Source organism: Pituophis catenifer, unplaced genomic scaffold, assembly GCF_029215685.1.
Source record: "Pituophis catenifer annectens isolate HBS135680 unplaced genomic scaffold, rPitCat1.0.hap2 SCAF_15, whole genome shotgun sequence".
Classification (NCBI taxonomy): Eukaryota; Metazoa; Chordata; class Lepidosauria; order Squamata; family Colubridae; genus Pituophis; species Pituophis catenifer.
In genome coordinates, this window is record NW_027256895.1 from 15,199,036 (window position 1) to 15,216,583 (window position 17,548).

Below are 17,548 nucleotides of genomic sequence, written 5' to 3' on the forward strand. Positions count from 1 at the left end.
GTATTTCATATTTCTTAACAAACCATCTCCCTCAAAGAAAGACTCTGGGCAGTTTACAATATACCAGATTGGGATATGGAATGGTCTGATGTCATGGGGCAAAGCCAATTCCATAGGTATCCTGGCCCTACGTCATGTCATTTAGGGCTTTATAGATTATTACCAATCCTTGAATTAGAACCAAAAGCAAATTGATACCCAGTGAAGTTTGTGGAATAAGCATGTTTATATATGCCCTTCTTTGGGCACCAAGTATGGCACCTTCTATAGCTAACGGTAGTCCCATGTAGAGCACATTGCAATAGTCCAATTGGGAGATGACCATGGCACAAGTGACCAAATGCCAGTCCTGCATCAGGAAGAATGGTAAGTGGCACATAACACCGAGTTGGGCAAAGGCTCTCCTGGCAACACCTGCCAGCTGCTCTTTGACCAGGAACTGTGAGTCCAAGAAAACAATGCATTGGGTCTGAATTGTTGATCAGGAATCTAATAAGTTTGAATGATTGGTTTGAAAATTGGTATAAAAAAAAGTGGGGGACATATTGAGATGGCCGAATTAAAGCTCTTCAAGGCTGTGGAAAGTTCCATAAGAAACCACAAGGCTGAGGCTTATGCCTGTGACCTTATCTGCTATATATCAGCCTTACTCTGTGTTCAGTGACCTTCCAACTTGAGAAAGTACCCATCTTTGTTCAGCTGAATCAATGCATTTGGCTTATTAAAGGGCATCAGGATTCCATCTCATTATTTTTACTGAGCAATACCTGAACCTTGCTTAACAATCTGGATTAGAACAACCCTATCCAGGACCAAAGATGATCAACTCCTGGATGCAGAATGGCCTCTCCACAGCCAGTCTATTTTATTAGATGTTTGTTGTTGCCTGTCCACGGTCTTTGGGTACAATGAAAAGGTGACTACTACATCATTCACTTCACTCAGGATAGAGTGATAATAATTATTCAAGGTATTGCACCACATAGCTTCCCAATACAATCAGACAGAACTTTAAGCAGTCTGTAGTAATTTATTTTTCCCAAAACAGAAATCGTGTTTCTGTGGAAATATCAATGTATAGTATTTAAAACTTGTGATGCCCTTTGCAAACTAGCATGTGGCTTATGCTTATTTTCGTTTACAGAGTTACTACAGGTAGTCCCCGACTTACAACAGTTCACTTAGTGACAAAGTTACAACGGCCCTGAAAAAGTTACTTATGACCATTTTCACAGTTACAACCTTTGAAGCATCTCCATGATCATATGGCAAAGTCAATGGGGAAGCCCATTGATTCACTTAAGATTCACTTAACAACCGTGATTACTAACTTATCAACTGCAGTGATTCACTTAACAGTTGTGGCAAGAAAGGTTGTAAAAAGGGGCAAAACCCACTTAACAACTAACTCACTTAACAACAGAAATTTTAGGTTCAATTGTAGTCGTAAGTTGAGGACTACCTGTATTGAGTTCAATGGAATATGACCTCATGGACCACATTACAACATTCTTCCTGGCAAGTGAGTATGAGACAAAAATAACAGTAGTGTAGCAAACACCACATGTTACAGGAGTATTTGAGTTAATTATTATCTCAATAGAAAATTGTCAAGTCCCTTCCACAGATCCCCGAAGGCTCTGTGGGTACTTGTGATTCTATGAAAATTAAAGTGTGATTATTTAAATAACCCTGTTGATTGTCGAATCTGGAGTTACAATGCTATGACTCAGTGGAGCAATGTGCATTCTCCACTGTCTTAGTTTGCAACTGATACTTAACTTCCAGACGTTGAAGCTATTCTGTGGAGGAGATGGAATATTGTTTTTCAAAAGAATTTTCCAAGAAACAAAGAATCAAATCATTTGTGATGGTAACATTTCAGCTACTCATATTATATTTCCTCCTTCAGAATATCTGCAGTGTTTGTTTTGCAGAGTGCAGTAGCAATGATCCAAGCATCATTCTTCATAAATATTACCAACCAGGTGAACTCATTATTGGTGCTATAGTTTCTCAATACATGGTTGCTTCCGAAGAGGCCAAATTCACAAGACATCCCTTTCATGATATCATCCCTGAGTTCCTGTAAGTAGCTGAGCCTTGCAAGCCATAGGGTGATCCTACTCTGATAAAAATTGGGAAAAGTATTATTAAGATTTATTAATTGATAATGTTTTGCTGCTAAGAGGAAGGAAGGAAGGAGGGAATGAGGAAAGGAAAGGAAAGGAAAGGAAAGGAAAGGAAAGGAAAGGAAAGGAAAGGAAAGGAAAGGAAAGGAAAGGAAAGGAAAGGACATCAGAGTGGTTGGTTTGATATCCGCATTATATTTTGTCCATTAATCTAAAGGAACCTGTACAGTTTTGGTACTTCAGAATAAAAAGAGATTTCTACTTTTAAACATTTGTTCAGCATGAAGTTAGCAGACATATATTGTATTGAAATGCAGCACATATTTCCTCGGAAGCCACTTGACAGTGTATATTTCTAATTTTTGAATTTCACTCTAGTTCAGTGACTCAAGCCTACCAACATGTCGTAGCCTTGGTGTTTGCTGTAAAGGAGATTAATGAAAATGCCCAGATCTTAAACAATGTCACCATAGGCTTCAAGATCTATAACACCTATTATAATGCAAGATATACTTATGCAGCCACCATGGAACTGCTCTCTACTCAAAGCAGGTTCATTCCTAACTATAAATGTGACCTCCAAAACCATCTGATAGCCGTTATTGGAGGTCCAAATTCTTATGAAGTTCTGTACATGGCAAGCATCTTGACCAATTACAAAATTGCACAGGTAACTGGCTTTCATGAAAGAATAATTACTTTAAAACAATATTTAATAAAAAGGATTTTATTAAATAATATGTAATATTGGTTAATAAAATAATATTCAGTTAGCTTTATTGATTAGCCTATAGGCTGTATCAAAGCACAAGGTGCAAACACATATCACCATTAAAATCTTATACAAACAATTTAAAATAAAAGCAGGGTAAAATATAATAGTTAAAGGATTAGATACAATATAATTTGATGCATAAATGTATAAAATAGAGTAAAATGAGTACACAGTTCTTAACTGAACCATTTTGTTTAAGTACTGTGCTGTGTAAATGTTATTTTCAGGTTCTGGCCACACGTAAAGTAAGTTCTTTTGATATGGGGATCTCAATTGGTCATTCGTTTGGTGTATGGACCAAGGTACCTGTCTCTCACCCCGTTATACAAGCAATAGTCAAATAGGATGTGAGCCAGGTTTTCTACCTCTGCCGCTCCACAACTGCAGAGATGCTCATTGTAGGGTATAGAATGGAATCTCCTATATCTGACTATTGTGTCAAGATGTTCGAATCTCACTCACGTAAATATCTCCCTAAGATGTTTTGACAGTTGTAACTTCAAATAGCTGTCTACTTGAAAAGTATGTTTGTATTTGCTCAGCCATTTCAAATTACCCACCTTACTAAGGATAGCTATATCATTTAGTGCTTCTATATCCTTAGTTCTTTGGGCAGCTCCTTTTGTTGAATTGTTCTCCTGTTACGCAAGATACAGGAAGGCCACAGCTTGTTACAAAATTTGTTAGTTTGGTGAATACTGTATATTTATATGTTCCAATCTTAATGTTTAATGATCATTTGTTACATAACAACAACTAGAGCAGTAATGTGAATTGGATTATACTGTACTGTACAAACATAACTTGACCTTGAAACGTTTTTAGGCGAGGGTGGGACTGAGACATTTTTTTTCTTCTTGGTTTCCTTCAAAAAAATTTTTAGCTTGGATATTGCTCTGCTCCAGAGTTGAGTACCCAAGATACTGCCTTCCACTGGATGTTTCCAAATAAAATTCAACAGCACAGGGGGATTCTCCATCTTCTATTGCATTTTGGATGGACATGGATTGGGGTGTTATATATTGATATTGGGAAATTGACACAGATATTACTACAAAATGTGCTTCCCATGTTTTCGAAAAATGGCATCTGCTTTGATTTCATAAGAAAACTGGCTGACGGCTACCTCAATGACTTTGACGAAATAGTAGAAAGGATTCATGAAACATTACTTTTTCTCTTGACCCGTACTTGTAATGTGGTGATTGTTGAAGGTGAATTTCAAAGTATAGTAACTTTAAAGCATTTCTTCAAAATAGCTGAATTTGTGGTAACGCAAGGATATTCAAAAGTCTTGATTATGACATCAGATGTTGATTACGTATCTGTTACCCAGCAAAGGGGTTGGGGGTTAGATTTCCTTCATGGATCTTTATCCATGGCAATTAATTTCAAGGATGTTTCTGGCTTCCATCAGTTTCTTCAAGCAAGGAACCCTGCTTTGGAGAAAGAAGATGGCTTCCTAAGAGAAACCTGGCAACAGGTATTTCATTGTGTCTTTCCTAGTTTTACTGATGACAATATGAGTGAGGACATTTGCACTGGAAAGGAGCAGCTAGGGACTCTCCCTATGTCGGTGCTTGAGATGAGGATGACTGCTCACAGTTACAGTGTCTACACGGCTGCATATTCCATTGCATATGCTTTGCATGCCATGTACTCTTCTATGGACAACCAAAAAGGAATGACAAATGGATGGAGACAGAAAGTTCATCAACAGTCATGGAAGGTAATCCTTTACATGAACTACTAAAGGCATTTGCAGCATCCTTTCCTTGCAGTCACAGAACCACAGAGTTGGAAATAACCTTAAAGATCTCCTCATCCAATTCCTGCCTCTTCCCTAATTTCTTTCTGTAGAATAACTGTTACTGGAATACTGAAAATATATAACAACAACAACAACAACAACAACTTCATTGACATTGTACGTGTATACACAGTATACCCATAAAATGAAATTCACTTAACACCCAATGACCAGGTCCAACACACATAATCCCCAAACACACTCATACCCACCACAATTCCACACCCCTAAACCACCCAAACATCCACACAGTAGACCAAGTAATGCTGTCCAACAGCTCACTGATGGTGGCCCTTTAGTTCATTGGTAAGTGCAATTATAGCTCTGGGATAAAAACTATTCAGAAAACGTGTGGTCCAAGTTTTAATTGTTCTGTATCTTCTGCCAGAAGGCAACAGTCCAGAACGATTTTAAAAAGGATGGGAAGAGTTTCTGAGAACGTTATGCAACTTCCTCAAACAGTGAGATTCGTAGATGTCGATGTTCTGTTCCCCTTCCTCACACAGGCAAACGTAATACCAACCATGCCTGCCAATATTTTATTAGGTAAACAGATTAGAATTCTTGGCAGACCAAGGTTTTGGCAGCAAACTGCCGAATGCCTGCCAAGACTGTTTTCACTCCCATAAAGCAGAAGAGGACTTATCTTCAGTCCATTCCAGGAGCAACATATTATCCACGAGACAAGAGTTTAGTCAATGTTTAGTCCAAAATATATCCAAGCTGAATTTCAGAGATCACGATGTGACTTTCAGGGTTTAACTTTGTCCGTCACAAAGCCTGAAGAGCAATCCCACCCTCTTTTATTCCTGGTGGGGCGTGGCTCCATGACTCAGCTCAATCTCTGGCCGTCCCACACCTCTTCCGTTGCTGTGCACGCTTCTCCCTCCGATGCTGCCTGGGATCAAGCCAGGATTGATCATCCTCACTCTCTATCAATTGGTGTTCTGATATGCCTTCCTCCTGGCACATCCCAGGTTGTTCCACCTGGTCTTCGGATGGATTCTGAGGCATTGTCAGAAAGGAGGGTCCTGGAGAGGAAGGCCTTGTCAGTTCCTCCCCATCACCTTCCTGAGTCCTCTTCCTCTGTTAGGACAGGCTCGGGAGTCGGGGTCACAACATTCGTCCAGGGCTGGTAGCTGGAGTCCAATGATATTCTGGGCAGAAGTAGATGCTGAGATAGATTTATCTTCCTGAGCATTCTCAGGAAATACAGCCTCTTCTGTGCCTTCTAGACATGGTCAGATTCCTGTAGACTATCTAAAAATGGAGAGATACTTCTTCTGGTACAAAAATTGGCAATATATTTCTCACTTTATCATAGTTTCTCATTGTTTTAAAAAACCTCTGTAGATCTTTTCTAAAAAGATCTTAAATCTTATGATAATGGTATGATATTATCTATACTATCTTGAAAAACCCTTTGTGTTGGGGTAAGAATTTAGAAAGCTCTTGTTTCTTTGTATTATTTATAATCCTCAGAATTTCAATTGCCACTCTGTGGGCTAGTTTGTTTCCTTTGATGCATCACCCAAAAGGCAATGTAGGCAAACATCCAACCTAATTTTGCCAAGAATCAGATGTGGAATTAATTAGTAACTAGTTAACAGGTTAATTGTTCTGTGAGTATTTGCTGGTCTTTGAAAATTCATTTGAAAGATTAAACCATATGAAATAAATATGTTCAATTTCTTTTAGTCTTTCAGAATGAAAGACCTATTTTTTCAATATATTTTTCCTGGTTTTTTCTTTAACTTGTATCATCAGGGAAATCATGGCATATCCTGATGTCAATGTATTAGTAAAGTTAAGAACCCTGCCTTCTCATACTTAGGAGTTAATATGTATAGCATATGAATAGTATTAAAACAAATTGCAATAAAAGAAGGAATATATTAAATGGTTCTTTTCTGACTCTCATTGAGATGCATCACTTTCTTAGGTATATCTCATTTAATGACAGCAATGAAAGAACTATTTCTTTTGACCAAAATGGAGAGTTAGTAGGAGGGTTTGATATCATCAACTGGATCACATTCTCAAATCAGTCTTTTCTTAGAGTCAAAATTGGAAAGCTGGATCCAGGAGCACCCTTAGACCAACTTTTGACTATTTCCGAAAAGGACATTGTCTGGCCAACCCAGTTTGGACAGGTAAAATCCCTTTGATATATCACTTTTCTAAAGTACAAAGAGCTTCATTACTTAGTTTACAAAACTGAATAATTATTTTTTTAAAAAATTGTTGTAATTTGTATATTTGTCAATTACAATTATTTCCCCAAATGTTATTCCTTTTTTCTTATCCAAGGTTTCAGGCTCACAATGTTCAAGTTACAAAGTCAACTATTTTTAATAAACAAAACTGCAGATTAGAATTTATTTCCCAAATATTCTCTTATTTATTTTATTTTTGTCAGTTGGACAATATTTCCTGAATAAACCTGTCATCACTGAATAAGTGAACAAATCTGACTGCAACACTGATTGCATTTTGAATCCATTGACCTTTATTTGCATATCAATGAAAAACACAAATTGATTGATCTGTTCTCCTAGAAACTTATTTGTGTCTCTCATTAAGTAGTACAAATCTTTTTCAGTTGTTATAATGCACAACTGAGCTTTTCCTTGGTTTTTCATATTTAATCCAATGCTTCTTCCTTTCACGGACAGACACAGCCCATTTCATTGTGTAATGAGAAATGCCATTCAGGTTATAGAAAGAGCACCAAAGAAGGAGAAGCCTTTTGCTGCTATGATTGTACTCCATGTTCAGAAGGGAAGATCTCCAACCAGACAGGTAAAAGCCTTATCAGAATATTAGATATATTTCAACAGTTAGACACATAATATCTTTAGTATCAAGGGACATGGTGGCTCAGTGGCTAAGATGCTAGGCTTGTCGATCGAAAGGTTGGCAGTTCAGCAGTTCAAATCCCTAGTATCGCTTAAGTCGTGGTCAGGACAGAAGGAGAAAGATGTGCTCTCCTCATCTGATACAGGAAATTCAGATGGTTCACTGAGGATCACATGTGGAGAGACCAATTCCCTTTGTTAGTTATCTGCCCCACCAGATACTTAATGCTGTTACCACTCCTATAGTTGCACCCTTGATACTGAGTGGAGTATGACCATGCCAGCTTTTTCTAAAACCTATGATGTTCTTCTTTATTTTATGGACATTTAGAACCAGGTTACTTTTATTGCAGTCCACCAGAGCCTTCAACTCTTCTCTATAAGTATCTTCATTGTCATCCCAGATAAGACCCACCACTGCTGTGTCATCTCCATATTTCACAATATGATTTGTAGCAGATTTGGCACAGCAGTCATGGGTTATCAGTAGCGGACTCAAGACATAGCCCCTTGGAGAACCTGTACTCAAGGAGATGGAGTTGAAAACCTTTCTTTCAACTCACACAAACTGGGGCCCATCAATAAGGGTATCCAGTATCCAATTACATAAAGAAGTATTAAAAACTAACAGGACCAGTTTGTTCACCAAATGCTGAGGAATGATTGCACTGAATGCCAAACTAAAATCATAAAACAGTATTCACATATGAGTATTCTTCTCCTCCAGATGTGCCAAGCTGGAGAATGCATAATACCAATAGTAATAGCACTTAGACTTATACAGTGATTTACAGCCCCTTTTAAACAGATTACAGAGTCAGTACATTGCCTCCAAAAATCTAAGTCCCCATTTTACTGACTTTGGAAGGTTGGAAGGCAGAGTCAACTTGAGACGGATAGGATTGAACTGCTAGCAGTTGGCCAAGTTAACTTCCTTAAGGGGGAAAATATAGAGAAATGTTATAAATATCTTGATTTAATATACACTGTTGCTTTTTCAGACATGGATGATTGCTTTCAGTGCCCAGATGATCATTACCCAAATAAAGACCATGATTCATGTGTTCCCAAACCTTTCAGTTACCTATCTTATGAAGATAATTTGGGAACCAGTTTGGCCACAGTGGCTCTTCTGTTTTCTTTTACTACAATTTACATTCTAGGAATCTTCTTGAAGTATCACAACACTCCCATTGTCAAGGCCAACAACCGCAGCCTATCCTACATCCTCCTCATCTTCCTTCTCCTCGCCTTCCTTTCTTCCTTGCTATTTATTGGTCGACCCACAAGTATGACTTGTCTTCTTCGACAAACTGCTTTTGGCATCATCTTCTCAGTGGCAGTTTCTTGTATGTTGGCCAAAACAATCACAGTGGTTCTTGCATTTCTGGCCACTAAGCCAGGATCAAAGATGAGGATGTGGGTTGGAAATCGACTAGCCCTTTCCGTTGTTTTTTCCTGTTCTCTTGTACAAACACTTCTTTGTGTAATCTGGCTTTCCACCTCTCCCCCTTTCCCAAATGTTGACATGAACTCTCTTAGCACTGAAATCATTCTGGAATGTAATGAAGGCTCTGTTGTGATGCTTTATTGTATATTGAGCTTCATGGGTCTTTTGGCTGTTGTCAGTTTTGTTGCAGCTTTCCTAGCCAGGAAATTACCAGACACTTTCCAAGAAACCAAATCCATCACTTTCAGCATGCTGATCTTTTGCAGTGTCTGGTTGTCCTTCATACCTGCCTACATGAGTACCAAAGGCAAATATATGGTGGCCGTGGAGATCTTTGCCATCTTGGCCTCCAGTGCGGGGCTACTGATTTGTATCTTTTCCCCAAAATGCTATATCATCGTGTTGAGACCTGACTTTAATAGAAAAGAGAATCTGATAAAACGAATCCATTAAATGACATTCTTTGTGGTTACTGTTTTTCAGGAAACATGGTAATATTTTCCCTAACATCTTCAATACAAATTTAAGATGTACTTTTCTATACATATATTCAATATATACATGTGCATTTCAAGTGTACAGGAGATAACTATTAGTAATGAAGAGGATACAGGGCTCTCAAAAGAGATTCCTTAGAAATTCCTTGTGAGGTAATTTTATTGTACATCCATGCTTCTATACATAGAAAAATTAGGCTTCTTCATTGGCTAAAGCAGCAAAGAAAGAGTTTTTCTCATGGTTCAATAGATGCCAACTAGATTGAGCAAAAACATTTCTGGTACAAAAATGTAAAAAAAGCAACAAATAAATACAAAGATAGTTTCTGAAGGTATTCAAAATCTGTTAAATGGCATTCTTCATGTTTACTTTCTTTCATGACACATGCTAATATTTTCCCCAAGATCTTAAATAGATACTGCATTAAAGATACACCTTTCTATACATATATTCAATTTTCATATGTGTTTCAAATCTGCTGGAACTAACTATAAATAACAAAGAGGTTATGTGGCTCCACAAACAGATGTTAGAAAGTGCTTGGGTGGCATTTTAATTGTGTATCCATGCTTCTAAAAAATAGAAAAATCAATAGGCTTCCTCATTTAGTAAAATATTTGGTAACGTTAGCAAAGAGAGACACTTGGTTACATTTTGGTAGATGCCAAGTAGATTGATTATTGGGATTTGCTATAGAAGAACAACACAGCAATATACTAATGCTGGATTGGTTTCTTATATTAACACCATTTCTAATGCAATCAAATGCAATTCTACCTCAAGATGACGCCACCGATGGCAACCTCGGTGAATTGCTCTCTAGCAGTTTTGATGTTTCTATCTGTATACCTGTCTGCTTTGGTACAGCAATTAAACAGGACAGGCACAGACTTCAACAGATAGTTAGGACTTCAGAGAAGACAACTGCAATCAGTCTTTCTTCCTTTGAGGGCCTGTGCACTGCATGAACGAGAAGTGGGCTGAGAAAATACCTATAGGCCTCTCGCATCCTGGACATAAACTGTTTCAGCTTCTCCTCTCAGGATGCCACTGCAGGGCATTGCATGCCAAAACAACATTTCCCTCCCATGCTATCAATCTGCAAAACACATAATTCTCAAAGTAGTGCATGGATATGGATATCCTATGGATCCTATGGATATCTAATCATGTAGACTGCATTACCGTGTTTCCCTGAAAATAAGACTCCGACTTTTAGTTTTTTGAACCCAGAAATAAGTGCTTAGCCTTATTGCCATGAGCTCTACAGCCTGATTGGGCTCATTATAAGGGGATGTCTTATTTATCCTTGTCATCTTTTCTATTATGTATTCCTATTGGTACCATATGCCTATCACTTTGTTGCTTGTATCTTATGATTTATGATTCATCACCTTGTTGCTTGTGTGTATACTAGGGCAGATTCCTTGTGTGTCCAATCACGCTTCACCAATAAAGGATATGCTATTCTATTGTCTTTTTGAAATATCCTTACCAAGACGTGGTTGGTGAGTTAATGTAGGGGTAATTTAAATAATTCTGTCTTATTATTCATTTGTATTTCATGTTTCTTAACAAACCATCTCCCTCAAAGAAAGACTCTGGGCAGTTTACAATATACCAGATTGGGATATGGAATGGTCTGATGTCATGAGCCATAGCCAATTCCATAGGTATCCTGGCCCTACGTCATGTCATTTAAGGCTTTATAGATGATTACCAATCCTTGAATTAGAACCAAAAGCAAATTGATACCCAGTGAAGTTTGTGGAATAAGCATGTTTATATATGCCCTTCTTTGGGCACCAAGTATGGCACCTTCTATAGCTAACGGTAGTCCCATGTAGAGCACATTGCAATAGTCCAATTGGGAGATGACCATGGCACAAGTGACCAAATGCCAGTCCTGCATCAGGAAGAATGGTAAGTGGCACATAACACCGAGTTGGGCAAAGGCTCTCCTGGCAACACCTGCCAGCTGCTCTTTGACCAGGAACTGTGAGTCCAAGAAAACAATGCATTGGGTCTGAATTGTTGATCAGGAATCTAATATGTTTGAATGATTGGTTTGAAAATTGGTATAAAAAAAGGGGGAGACATGTTGAGATGGCCGAATTAAAGCTCTTCAAGGCTGTGGAAAGTTCCATAAGAAACCACAAGGCTGAGGCTTATGACTGTGACCTTATCTGCTGTATATCAGCCTTACTCTGTGTTCAGTGACGTTCCAACTTGAGAAAGTACCCGTCTTTGTTCAGCTGAATCAATGCATTTGGCTTATTAAAGGGCATCAGGATTCCATCTCATTATTTTTACTGAGCAATACCTGAACCTTGCTTAACAATCTGGGTTAGAACAACCCTATCCAGGACCAAAGATGATAAACTCCTGGATGCAGAATGGCCTCTCCACAGCCAGTCTATTTTATTAGATGTTTGTTGTTGCCTGTCCATGGTCTTTGGGTACAATGAAAAGGTGACTACTACATCATTCACTTCACTCAGGATAGAGTGATAATAATTATTCAAGGTATTGCACCACATAGCTTCCCAATACAATCAGACAGAACTTTAAGCAGTCTGTAGTAATTTATTTTTCCCAAAACAGAAACCGTGTTTCTGTGGAAATATCAATGTATAATATTTAAAACTTGTGATGCCCTTTGCAAACTAGCATGTGGCTTATGCTTATTTTCGTTTACAGAGTTACTACAGGTAGTCCCCGACTTACAACAGTTCACTTAGTGACAAAGTTACAACGGCCCTGAAAAAAATTACTTATGACCATTTTCACAGTTACAACCTTTGAAGCATCTCCATGATCATATGGCAAAGTCAATGGGGAAGCCCATTGATTCACTTAAGATTCACTTAACAACCGTGATTACTAACTTATCAACTGCAGTGATTCACTTAACAGCTGTGGCAAGAAAGGTTGTAAAAAGGGGCAAAACCCACTTAACAACTAACTCACTTAACAACAGAAATTTTGGGTTCAATTGTAGTCGTAAGTTGAGGACTACCTGTATTGAGTTCAATGGAATATGACCTCATGGACCACATTACAACATTCTTCCTGGCAAGTGAGTATGAGACAAAAATAACAGCAGTGTAGCAAACACCACATGTTACAGGAGTATTTGAGTTAATTATTATCTTAATAGAAAATTGTCAAGTCCCTTCCACAGATCTCCGAAGGCTCTGTGGGTACTTGTGATTCTATGAAAATTAAAGTGTGATTATTTTAATAACCCTGTTGATTGTCGAATCTGGAGTTACAATGCTATGACTCAGTGGAGCAATGTGCATTCTCCACTGTCTTAGTTTGCAACTGATACTTAACTTCCAGACGTTGAGGCTATTCTGTGGGAGAGATGGAATATTGTTTTTCAAAAGAATTTTCCAAGAAACAAAGAATCCAATCATTTGTGATGGTAACATTTCAGCTACTCATATTATATTTCCTCCTTCAGAATATCTGCAATGTTTGTTTTGCAGAGTGCAGTAGCAATGATCCAAGCATCATTCTTCATAAATATTACCAACCAGGTGAACTCATTATTGGTGCTATAGTTTCTCAATACATGGTTGCTTCCGAAGAGGCCAAATTCACAAGACATCCCTTTCATGATATCATCCCCGAGTTCCTGTAAGTAGCTGAGCCTTGCAAGCCATAGGGTGATCCTACTCTGATAAAAATTGGGACAAGTATTATTAAGATTTATTAATTGATAATGTTTTGCAGCTAAGAGGAAGGAAGGAAGGAGGGAATGAGGGAAGGAAAGGAAAGGAAAGGAAAGGAAAGGAAAGGAAAGGAAAGGAAAGGAAAGGAAAGGAAAGGAAAGGAAAGGAAAGGAAAGGACATCAGAGTGGTTGGTTTGATATCCGCATTATATTTTGTCAGTTAATCTAAAGGAACCTGTACAGTTTTGGTACTTCAGAATAAAAAGAGATTTCTACTTTTAAACATTTGTTCAGCATGAAGTTAGCAGACATATATTGTATTGAAATGCAGCACATATTTCCTCGGAAGCCACTTGAGAGTGTATATTTCTAATTTTTGAATTTCACTCTAGTTCAGTGACTCAAGCCTACCAACATGTCATAGCCTTGGTGTTTGCTGTAAAGGAGATTAATGAAAATGCTCACATCTTAACCAATGTTAGCCTAGGCTTCAAGATCTATAACACCTATTATAATGCAAGATATACTTATGCAGCCACCATGGAACTGCTCTCTACTCAAAGCAGGTTCATTCCAAACTATAAATGTGACCTCCAAAACCATCTGATAGCCGTTATTGGAGGTCCAAATTCTTATGAAGTTCTGTACATGGCAAGCATCTTGACCAATTACAAAATTGCACAGGTAACTGGCTTTCATGAAAGAATAATTACTTTAAAACAATATTTAATAAAAAGTATTTTATTAAATAATATGTAATATTGGTTAATAAAATAATATTCAGTTAGCTTTATTGATTAGCCTATAGGCCGTATCAAAGCACAAGGTGCAAACACATATCACCATTAAAATCTTATACAAACAATTTAAAATAAAAGCAGGGTAAAATATAATAGTTAAAGGATTAGATACAATATAATTTGATGCATAAATGTATAAAATAGAGTAAAATGAGTACACAGTTCTTAACTGAACCATTTTGTTTAAGTACTGTGCTGTGTAAATGTTATTTTCAGGTTCTGGCCACACGTAAAGTAAGTTCTTTTGATATGGGGATCTCAATGGGTCATTCGTTTGGTGTATGGACCAAGGTACCTGTCTCTCACCCCGTTATACAAGCAATAGTCAAATAGGATGTGAGCCAGGTTTTCTACCTCTGCCGCTCCACAACTGCAGAGATGCTCATTGTAGGGTCTAGAATGGAATCTCCTATATCTGACTATTGTGTCAAGATGTTCGAATCTCACTCACGTAAATATCTCCCTAAGATGTTTTGACAGTTGTAACTTCAAATAGCTGTCTACTTGAAAAGTATGTTTGTATTTGCTCAGCCATTTCAAATTACCCACCTTACTAAGGATAGCTATATCATTTAGTGCTTCTATATCCTCAATTCTTTGGGCAGCTCCTTTTGTTGAATTGTTCTCCTGTTACACAAGATACTGGAAGGCCACAGCTTGTTACAAAATTTGTTAGTTTGGTGAATACTGTATATTTATATGTTCCAATCTTAATGTTTAATGATCATTTGTTACATAACAACATCAACTAGAGCAGTAATGTGAATTGGATTATACTGTACTGTACAAACATAACTTGACCTTGAAACGTTTTTAGGCGAGGGTGGGACTGAGACACTTTTTTTCTTCTTGGTTTCCTTCAAAAACTTTTTAGCTTGGATATTGCTCTGCTCCAGAGTTGAGTACCCAAGATACTGCCTTCCACTGGATGTTTCCAAATAAAATTCAACAGCACAGGGGGATTCTCCATCTTCTATTGCATTTTGGATGGACATGGATTGGGGTGTTATATATTGATATTGGGAAACTGACACAGATATTACTACAAAATGTGCTTCCCATGTTTTCGAAAAATGGCATCTGCTTTGATTTCATAAGAAAACTGGCTGACGGCTACCTCAATGACTTTGACGAAATAGTAGAAAGGATTCATGAAACATTACTTTTTCTCTTGACCCGTACTTGTAATGTGGTGATTGTTGAAGGTGAATTTCAAAGTATAGTAACTTTAAAGCATTTCTTCAAAATAGCTGAATTTGTGGTAACGCAAGGATATTCAAAAGTCTTGATTATGACATCAGATGTTGATTACGTATCTGTTACCCAGCAAAGGGGTTGGGAGTTAGATTTCCTTCATGGATCTTTATCCTTGGCAATTAATTTCAAGGATGTTTCTGGCTTCCATCAGTTTCTTCAAGCAAGGAACCCTGCTTTGGAGAAAGAAGATGGCTTCCTAAGAGAAACCTGGCAACAGGTATTTAATTGTGTCTTCCCTAGTTTTACTGATGACAATATGAGTGAGGACATTTGCACTGGAAAGGAGCAGCTAGGGACTCTCCCTATGTCGGTGCTTGAGATGAGGATGACTGCTCACAGTTACAGTGTCTACACGGCTGCATATTCCATTGCATATGCTTTGCATGCCATGTACTCTTCTATGGACAACCAAAAAGGAATGACAAATGGATGGAGACAGAAAGTTCATCAACAGTCATGGAAGGTAATCCTTTACATGAACCACTAAAGGCATTTGCAGCATCCTTTCCTTGCAATTTACAGAACCACAGAGTTGGAAATAACCTTAAAGGTCTTCTCATCCAATTCTTGCCTCTTCCCTAATTTTTCTCTGTAGAATAACTGTAACTTGGAATATTTAAGAAATAATAATAATAATAATAATAATAATAATAATAATAATAATAATAATAATAATAATAATAATAATACAACTTTATTGTCATTGTACATGTATACACAGTATACCCATACATCCAAATTGACTTAACACCCAAAGACCAAGTCCAACACACATCACAATCCCCAAAAACACTCATACCCACCACAATTCCACACCCCTAAACCACCCAAACATCCACACAGTAGACCAAGTAATGCTGTCCAACAGCTCACTGATGGTGGCCCTTTAGTTCATTGGTAAGTGCAATTATAGCTCTGGGATAAAAACTATTCAGAAAATGTGTGGTCCAAGTTTTAATTGTTCTGTATCTTCTGCCAGAAGGCAACAGTCCAGAACGATTTTAAAAAGGATGGGAAGAGTTTCTGAGAACGTTATGCAACTTCCTCAAACAGTGAGATTCGTAGATGTCGATGTTCTGTTCCCCTTCCTCACACAGGCAAACGTAATACCAACCATGCCTGCCAATATTTTATTAGGTAAACAGATTAGAATTCTTGGCAGACCAAGGTTTTGGCAGCAAACTGCCGAATGCCTGCCAAGACTGTTTTCACTCCCATAAAGCAGAAGAGGACTTATCTTCAGTCCATTCCAGGAGCAACATATTATCCACGAGACAAGAGTTTAGTCAATGTTTAGTCCAAAATATATCCAAGCTGAATTTCAGAGATCACGATGTGACTTTCAGGGTTTAACTTTGTCCATCACAAAGCCTGAAGAGCAATCCCACCCTCTTTTATTCCTGGTGGGGCGTGGCTCCGTGACTCAGCTCAATCTCTGGCCGTCCCACACCTCTTCCGTTGCTGTGCACGCTTCTCCCTCCGATGCTGCCTGGGATCAAGCCAGGATTGATCATCCTCACTCTCTATCAATTGGTGCTCCGATATGCCTTCCTCCTGGCACATCCCAGGTTGTTCCACCTGGTCTTCGGATGGATTCTGAGGCATTGTCAGAAAGGAGGGTCCTGGAGAGGAAGGCCTTGTCAGTTCCTCCCCATCACCTTCCTGAGTCCTCTTCCTCTGTTAGGACAGGCTCGGGAGTCGGGGTCACAACAGTCGTCCAGGGCTGGTAGCTGGAGTCCGATGATATTCTGGGCAGTTTTAATGATTCTCTGTAGAGTTTTTTTGTCTGCTACAGAGCTGCTCCCATACCATGCAAGAATGCTGTATGTCAGGATACTCTCAATGGTGCTGCGATAGTAGGACAGAAGTAGATGCTGAGATAGATTTATCTTCCTGAGCATTGTCAGGAAATACAGCCTCTTCTGTGCCTTCTAGACATGGTCAGATTCCTGTACACTATCTAAAAGTGGAGAGATACTTCTTCTGGTACAAAAATTGGCAATATATTTCTCACTTTATCATAGTTTCTCACTGTTTTAAAAAACCTCTGTAGATCTTTTCTAAAAAGATCTTAAATCTTATGATAATGGTATGATATTATCTATACTACCTTGAAAAATCCTTTGTGTTGGGGTAAGAATTTAGAAAGCTCTTGTTTCATTCTATTATTTATAATCCTCAGAATTTCAATTGCCACTCTGTGGGCTAGTTTGTTTCCTTTGATGCATCACCCAAAAGGCAATGTAGGCAAACATCCAACCTAATTTTTCCAAGAATCAGATGTGGAA

At 38.1% G+C, this 17,548-nt stretch overlaps 1 protein-coding gene across 1 annotated transcript in view; it reads left to right on the forward strand.

The window, feature by feature from the left end:
• Nucleotides 1–323: 323 nt before the first annotated feature.
• The window catches only part of LOC139324411 (vomeronasal type-2 receptor 26-like), a 42,493-nt gene continuing 25,268 nt past the window's right edge, over nucleotides 324–17,548 (forward strand). The window contains exons 1-7 of the mRNA XM_070954125.1: nucleotides 324–366; nucleotides 1,938–2,088; nucleotides 2,511–2,802; nucleotides 7,393–7,519; nucleotides 9,216–9,377; nucleotides 13,018–13,168; nucleotides 13,596–13,887. Of these exons, the coding sequence (XP_070810226.1) occupies nucleotides 324–366; nucleotides 1,938–2,088; nucleotides 2,511–2,802; nucleotides 7,393–7,519; nucleotides 9,216–9,377; nucleotides 13,018–13,168; nucleotides 13,596–13,887 (1,218 nt within the window). The remainder of the gene's footprint in view (nucleotides 367–1,937; nucleotides 2,089–2,510; nucleotides 2,803–7,392; nucleotides 7,520–9,215; nucleotides 9,378–13,017; nucleotides 13,169–13,595; nucleotides 13,888–17,548) is intronic.